This window comes from Panthera tigris, chromosome E3 (genome assembly GCF_018350195.1).
Source record: "Panthera tigris isolate Pti1 chromosome E3, P.tigris_Pti1_mat1.1, whole genome shotgun sequence".
Taxonomy (NCBI): Eukaryota; Metazoa; Chordata; class Mammalia; order Carnivora; family Felidae; genus Panthera; species Panthera tigris.
This window is the reverse complement of record NC_056675.1, coordinates 23,832,700-23,840,999: the sequence shown is the minus strand read 5'-3', so window position 1 is coordinate 23,840,999 and position 8,300 is coordinate 23,832,700. Positions and strand designations below refer to the sequence as shown.

Here is an 8,300-nt window from a genome sequence, read left to right as displayed (position 1 = left end):
AGGTAAATGTATGCGCTTTCGATCGAGATAAACCCGGAATTACATTTCTGCTCTCACCCTCAGTAACCTGGTTCCAAACTTCATCTTTTTGTCCTCATGCCTCAGGAGGAATCCTTCATCGAAGCACCAGTTGTTTGGCACATGCCAAGTCCTTGGCCAATACCGTTCTTCCTCCCTTCTCTCTTTAAATAACTTGTTTGTTCAAGAATTTAACTTAATGTTTCTATTTGTTTTAGTAGGTGGCAAGTGGGAGAAGCCATCAGAAATTTTAGAAATCAAGGGACAGAACTGGGAAGAACAAGTGAATAGTCTGCCTGAAGTTTTCAGAAAAGCTGGTTTTGTTATTGAAGCTTTCACCAGACTACCGTACCTGTGCGAAGGCGACATGTACAACGACTACTACGTTCTGGATGATGCTGTCTTTGTTCTCAAACCAGTATAAACACGCGGAGGCCCAAGTCTTCAGAGCCCAACCCAAGAATGTACACTTCAGAAGAGGGTCTGCGTTGGCGATTCTGTAAAGGGAGGACCTCTGGGGACTGCCATTCTAAATATCATGTAGGAATTTAAAAAGCCAAAATACTAATTATTTCTTTGTAGTGTGTAAAAGGAATGTTTTTAAAAAACAAAAACCCAACTCTTTGAGGATTTTTATCAACTCTTTACTCAGTAATACAGGCCACACTCCAATTATGGAAGATATTTTTTATACTTAATTGCAGTAGGGACTCATTCTCAGTCAAAGCAATAGTCATGGCTTCACATGGAACCAATAAATATGGATTGTTTTTAATAAAATGAAGACTGGCAATAAAGCTGTCCGTTCGATTGCAAATATTTGGTTATAAGGTATAGCCACTGATACTCTTTCATGTTTAGAAATTCTTTCTGTCATTATTCAAAAAATGTTTTTAATCATGCTAATAAACTTTTTTGGAGATGACTCTGGCATTCTGTTTGAATTAATGTAAGGCTCCCCTGGGATCTTCTGTTGTTTTGGCTTCAGTGGTGCCCAAATAGTAGCATTGTGTGCAAGGTGTGGTTGACTTGCCATAAAGAAAGCCTTCTGACTGGGACTGGGTGGGACTGGGTGGGGGCCTGCGAGGATTATTGCAAATTGTGGTGAACCCTGAGGCAGTCTAACCCTCAAACAACCTCATTCAGGTCACATACTTCAGGGATCACCCCCCACGCCCATGTCCTATTGCTTTGGCAAAGCAAAACACTGGCTTCTGTCTCTGTGATAACTTCCACCCTATACTCAGAATTGTATTTTCCTAGACAATCTCAGGCTCTCAGAATTGAAACATTCACTCGTCTGCTGACAAAATGCAGTCTACCTAAAAATGTTTTAATTCAACTTCTCACTCCACACGTGTATACCTCTTTCCCAGAATCTGGTTCTTCCTAAAATGCTTTCCTGACTTTATTTGCCAAGAATATGGGTTGATGAAGAAAGACCATGTCAGACTCATACATTCTAGAATCCGTGAGTGCCTCCAACCATATACCCACAAATGTTGCAATAGAGGAACTCATTAGCAAGATCAATAACCATTGTGCATATTCCAAAGAGAGCAGAGCACTTAACCCGGAATCTAAAATCTCAGTAATAACAGAGACGTGGATTTGAGATTGTGGTTATTAACAATATGTTATTCTCATGACTTTGTTCCTTTTTTTGTCAGCCAGGTGTTTCATTAAATATTCTCATTTATATGCTCATAGAAGTCATCAAGTCAACACATTTACTGCAACACCTGGGTATAAAGGAGAATTAAAGCCTTGGGAAGAATTACTTTATTCTTCATTAAGAACAGCATTCCCACATCCTCACACCAGCATCTGTCACTGTTACCGTGTTGTCATAAGAAGAATTGGGTTATGTGACTTATGCAGAATTTTTATTGGTGCATTCTAGTGCTTTTTTCTGTGGAATTCAAATAAGTGAAGTGCAAATACTTAGCACCCTAGATTATAAAAATAGAGGAAATGAGTGAACTTAATGTAGTTATTACATAGTTGAGTTTTGTTTCTTTAGAAATTGTCATAATCTTGCTGTTTAGACTGTCAAGCAAGAGTGCAAGAGTGATGGATATTCAAAGAGGCAGGTTGCTGCAAAGTTTTATAATTTGGAAATCAAGAATTAATTTGATAGTCTATTTAAAAAAAAAACAACCTCTCTTTATCCAAAAGAAAGCAGGGCAAGCACATTCATTTATGCATTGCACGGATACAAATCGTTTCTCAAAATCTGAGGTTCTCTGAAGACCAGCATATTAAAAGTTCCGTTTTATGATGAAAATTTAAATAAGCAAATCCAATCACATTTGTGAACCTGATCTTGAAAGTCTTGCTGGCGTGTGACCACTCCACTAGGTGGCAGTATTGCTTACTGAGTATCCATGGCTTTCCTCCCCGCCCCCCCCCACCCATGGAATCCTGTTTTTTCCCCAAAGTGCAATAAAGCTGCCTTCTTTTCTGCACCATTCCTTGTGTAAGTGCTTCGTATCAAGTTTAAGATTGTGCTAGAGAAATTAAGAAGAGACGTATTTGTGGTCAAAGCAAGTTAACCTATTGACCTGGAAGGTCATGGGGAAAGTTAAGGCAAGCTGCACCTGTGATTCCCAGCTCCTTGTAGCTGCAGTGTAAACCCCTTGAGTGTTCAGGCTGCTGATTACAGAGGAGGGAAGGAGAGAAGATACAATACCCTCAGCCATTGCTCCCTTGTGCAGAGAAGTTAACGATGATAGTATATTTTACCCTTCTGTATGTCTTCCCGGTTTTTAGAGAGTTGACCTTCAACAGAAAAGAAGCTGGGCTGGAAAATAAAGTAAAACTTAGTTGGTTCACGTCCTCTTGCTGATTAAAGCTTTGTTTTCACTTAGATCTGAACACAGTGTTTAAATGGACTCATACTGAAGTTATTTGCATCAGTTGCTTGCCACTACTTGGTTACTGATAGACATGTTTCAGGATCCTTTTTTCTAACAACTACAGCACGTACTCAACGTGGACCTCCAGTGACTGAAGGTGATCTACCACATTTGTGCAGATAGCTGAGTACCGTCCAAATAAGCTTCTAGCCGGCACATCCATGTTCCGGTTGGAAAACGGAGCACTGAGTCAGGGCCGGTCTGGTCTGACTCGTACCGCCTGGGCACCCACTGAGCACATACTGGGGCTTCCGGTTGACTTGAAACCAGATGCTCACAAACTTACAACCAACTTATCAAAGATACCCCATCATGAACTGGCAGAAGAAGTTCATACTGTAACCACGCTAAGAAACATTTGTAATCTAAGTGGAAATACACACCCAGAATCGTTAAGGAAATATTGCTGCAATATAGAATTCGACAGCCTGCCTTTTTGCAGTTAGTGGATGATGAGACAATAGTTAGGCAACAGGGAACAGCACAATAAAAATTAAAATTTTATATCTACTGTAGCTATGTATAGGCATTCATATTTCACTGCTTCCTTTATCGATTCTAATATACGTGTTGTCTTTGTCTTCTATGTATGAATTAATTTGAAGTTTTTCGAGTTGTCACTTTTTTTTTTTTTTAAACATTTATTTATTTTTGAGACAGAGAGAGAGCATGAACAGGGGAGGGTCAGAGAAAGAGGGAGACACAGAATCTGAAACAGGCTCCAGGCTCTGAGCTGTCAGCACAGAGCCCGACACGGGGCTCAAACCCACAGACCGCGAGATCGTGACCTGAGCCGAAGTCGGACGCTTAACCGACTGAGCCACCCAGGTGCCCCTCGAGTTGTCACCTTAAAAAAACTTATTAAAAATTTTTTTTTAACATTTATTTATTTTTGGGAGGCAGAGACAGAGCATGAGTGGGGAAGAGACAGAGGGAGGGAGACACAGAATCCAAAGCAGGCTCCAGAATGTGAGCTGTCAGCACAGAGCCCGACGCTGGGCTTGAACCCACAAACTGCAAGATCACAACTTGAGCCAAAGTCGGACACTTAACTGACTGAGCCACCCAGGCGCTCCTAAAAAATTTATTTTTAAATAAATTTTCTATATTGGTATAATGTTGGATTTAGAGAAATTTTGCAGAGATAGTACAAAGAGTTCCTGTACACCTTTAACTTAATTTCCCTAATGTTAACTTTTTTTTAATGTTTATGTACTTTTTTTTTTATTTTTTTTAACGTTTATTTATTTTTGAGACAGAGAGAGAGCATGAACAGGGGAGGGTCAGAGAGAGAGGGAGACACAGAATCCGAAATAGGCTCCAGGCTCTGAACTGTCAGCACAGATCCCGACACAGGGCTCGAACTCACGGACCGCGAGATCATGACCTCGCCGAAGTCAGCTGCTTAACTGACTGAGCCACCCAGGCGCCCCAATGTTTATTTACTTTTGAGAGACAGAGACAGAGACAGGGACAGAGACAGAGTAGGAGCGGGGGAGGGGCAGAGAGAGAGGGAGACACAGAATCGAAGCAGGTTCCAGGCTCCGAGCGGTCAGCACAGAGCCCAATGTGGGGCTCAAACCTACAAACTGAGATCATGACCTGAGCTGAAGTCTGACACGTAACCAACTGAGCCATCCAGGCACCCACCTAATATTAACATTTTATGTAGCTATGGCATGTTTGCCAACACTAAGAAATTAGCATTGGCATATTAACTAAACTACAGAGCATTGGGATTTTGCCCGTTTTCCCACTAATGAACCTTTTCTGTTTTAGGAGCCAGTTCAGAATACCGTATCCCATTTAGTTGCTTACTTTAAAAATTATTAGTGTTCCCTGACAACAGTACCATTATTTCTCTTCCAATTTTTTTTAAAGTTTATTTATTTGAGGGGGGAGGACAGAGAGAGAAGAGAGAGAGAAGCCTAAGCAGGCTCTGTGCTGACGGCTGTCTCACAGCACAGAGCCTTCTGACAGCCGTCAGCACAGAGCCCAATATGGGGCTCAAACCTACGAACTGAGATCATGACCTGAGCCGAAGTTGGACACTTAACCAACTGAGCCACCCAGGCGCCCCTCTCTTCCAATTTTTTAAGATGTAGTAAAATACACATAACAACATTTACCTCCTTAATCATCTTTAGGTGTATAGTGGTATTTAGTACATTCATGCAGTGCAACCATCACCACCGTCTGTCTTTAGAACTCTTCATTTCATAAAACTGAAACTCTGTACCCATTACTTCCCATTTCCCCTTCCTCTAGCCCCTGACAACCACCATTTTGCTTTCTATGAATTTGACTATTCTAGGTTCCTCATGTGAGTGGAATTATACAGTATTTGTCCTGGCAGAGAGAGAGGGAGACACAGAATCCAAAGCAGGCTCCAGGCTCTGAGCTGTCAGCACAAAGCAGGATGAGGGGTTTGAACCCACGAACCGTGAGATCGTGACCTGAACCGAAGTAGGATGCTCAACTGACTGAGCCACCCAGGCGCCCCTGTTTTTCTTGATAGTAGTCATCCTAATGGATGTGAGGTGTTATCTCCTGGTTTTGATTTGGATTCCCTAATGATTTGTTTTTATAGCACAACTGGTATGGCATTGGGTTTCATTTACTAGTAATTGGTGCTTTGTGGCTTGCTATTTATATTGATATCACTGAATTGGAATCTGTGCTGATACCAAAGTACTTCTTTTTAGCTAGGAAATTGCATACTTTTGGAGAATTAGGAGAGTATTATTACATAACTAGAACTTAAGATTTCCCTCTGGATTTTAGAGTCAATATGCTGTATTCTCATGAATTAAATAGTGCATTGTTGTTACAAGGCCATTTAAAAATCGTTTTCAATATTGTATATGTAAAAATGAAAAGATTCCCACCCCTCCCCCACACACAAATAAATGACCATGTAAAATTGGAATGTCTTATACACCTGCACTTCTTAAGTCCTAGAAAATAATTAAGAACAGATACAATACCCAGATGCTGTTTTCTTATATCCTGTTTAGGAGTCAATGCAGAATATGTATTTTTTTAATGTTTATGTATTTTTGAGAAAGAGAGAGAGAGAGAATGAGCAGGGGAGGGGCAGAGAGAGAGGGAGACACAGAATCCAAAGTAGGCTCCAGGCTCTGAGCTGTCAGCACAGACGTGGGGCTCGAACTCACAAACCACGAGATCATGACCTGAGCTGAAGTCAGACACTTACCTAACTACTGAGCCACCCAGGTGCCCCCAGAATGTTGGTTTTAAATGTCCTTGAACCCTCAAAAATTGTCAAATGGTATTAGAGTTGAGGTAGTTGAGAATATACTGCAATCTTTTTTATACTCAGCAGAACAAAACAGTTTTTCCTACACTTGATTTTGCCACCTTTTTCCTTTTTTTTCTTTTTTTTTTTTTAACTGTCAGCTGTACACGCAACATGAAGCTTGAACTCACAACCCCAAGATCAAGAGCCACATGCTCTATAGACTGAGCCGGCCAGGCACCCCTGCCACCTTGTTTTTATTATTTATAAGGTGGCTGTGACTGATCATAAAGCCTTTGCTGCTTTTTGTATTATAAGTGACATGTTTGTTACCAAAAAAATAAATCTACGGAAGGCGAAATGAAGAAAACAAACTATCAATCTACAAACCTGAGAGAACAGTATTAACATTTTGGTATGTGCTCTCCTGGACTTTTTTTCTATGCCGTGTATACCCACACATATACACGTTTATAAGCTTTTAACGTTAGAAAATGTAAAAATGAAATGTAAAAATGTAAAAATTTTATCCTTGCAGGATGAGTTATGTGAAACTCACAGATACCTATTTTCTAAATCAAAAGTTGACAAAGGATGGAAGAGATTTCCCACCATTTAAGGCTTGAGAGTAAGCTTCTTGGTTAAAGGACTAAACCAAGGGATAAAAGGATTTTTTTGACAACGCTGAACACTAGTATTATATCGATATCAACCAGAGAGCAACAGAACAGTACAGGTGGCCATTTCTGAAGAGAAGGTCTAATTTTGCTCTGACAAAATAATGTCAGCATTAGGCATTTTAGCTATTTAAAAATGTTCATGTATTGAGATGTGTTTCATTAAAGTTGAACGATTGCCAGAAAATCTCTAGAGTTCACAATTATATTTTCACTAGAAAAGATGTAAAACAGTTCTGCAGAATCCCACCATGCAAACCCAAGACTTCAGTGTACTTCCTCCCAGTTTTAATAAAAGTGCATGCACATGGTAATTAATATTTGGCTGTTTTTAATTATAAAATCATTTCCTTGAATTACTATTACATGGTCTTTGTTAATGCCCCTTTAAAAATGTTTTTAACATTTACTTTTTTGGAGAGACAGAGCGCGCGAGCAGGGAAAGGGGCAGAGAGAGGGAGACACAGAATCCGAAGCAGGCTCCAGACGCTGAGCTGTCAGCACAGAGCCCTACACAGAGCTGGAACCCACAAACCCTGCGATCATGACCTGAGCCGAAGTCAGGTGCTTAACCGACTGAGCCACCCAGGTGCCCCATGGGATTTAAAAAAAAATTTTTTTTTAATTAAAAAAAAAATTTTTTTTTTAACGTTTATTTATTTTTGAGACAGAGAGGGACAGAGCATGAACAGGGGAGGGGCAGAGAGAGAGGGAGACACAGAATCCGAAGCGGGCTCCAGGCTCTGAGCTGTCAGCACAGAGCCCGATGCGGGGCTCGAACTCACGGACCGCGAGATCGTGACCTGAGCCAAAGTCCGCAGCTTAACCGACTGAGCCACCCAGGCGCCCCCCCCAAAAAATTTTTTTTAATGTTTATTTATTTTTGAGAGAGTGAGAGAGACAGAGTGTGTGTGAGCAGGGGAGGGGCAAAGAGAGAGGGAGACACCAAATCCGAGCCTGCTCCAGGCTCTGAGCCATCCACACAAGTCCCCACATGGGGCTTGAACCCACTAACCAGGAGATCATGCCCTGAGCCAAAGTCAGATGCTTAACTGACTGAGCCACCCAGGCGCCCCCAAAAGATAAGGACTTTTAAGAGAACCACATTACAATGCTCACAACTAAAAAATGTAGCCTTTACGTATCCAGTGATCACGTTGTTCCGACAGTCTTATAATTTGTTAACAGTCTGTTTGCATCTGGATCCGAATAAAGTCCCTACGTTGCAATTGGTGGCTCTATCTTTAACTTTTCAACCTCCCTCCCTGGCTGCAATCTCAGAGAGGAGCGGGGCAGAGTGCATTTCGTCCGTCCTCAGGCGGCACACCGGAGTCTGGAGAGAAAGCCCCAGGCGCCGGCTGTGACCCCGCGGCTGCGGGGTTTCCACTCTCCCCTGCGGGAGTGGAGGTCGAGCCCGGCAGATTGGCA

The 8,300-nt window shown here is 41.6% G+C and overlaps 1 protein-coding gene across 3 annotated transcripts in view; it reads left to right on the top strand.

Moving 5' to 3' along the window:
- Window positions 1–943, top strand: part of METTL9 (methyltransferase like 9) — a 52,090-nt gene extending 51,147 nt beyond the window's left edge. For 2 of the 3 annotated variants that reach the window (XM_007084100.3, XM_042972035.1), the window contains exon 5: window positions 237–943. In XM_007084100.3, coding sequence (XP_007084162.1) covers window positions 237–442 — 206 coding nt within the window. In that variant the 3' untranslated portion in view covers window positions 443–943. The remainder of the gene's footprint in view (window positions 1–236) is intronic. The other variant, XM_042972037.1, reaches the window with a different exon arrangement.
- Window positions 944–8,300: the final 7,357 nt, after the last annotated feature.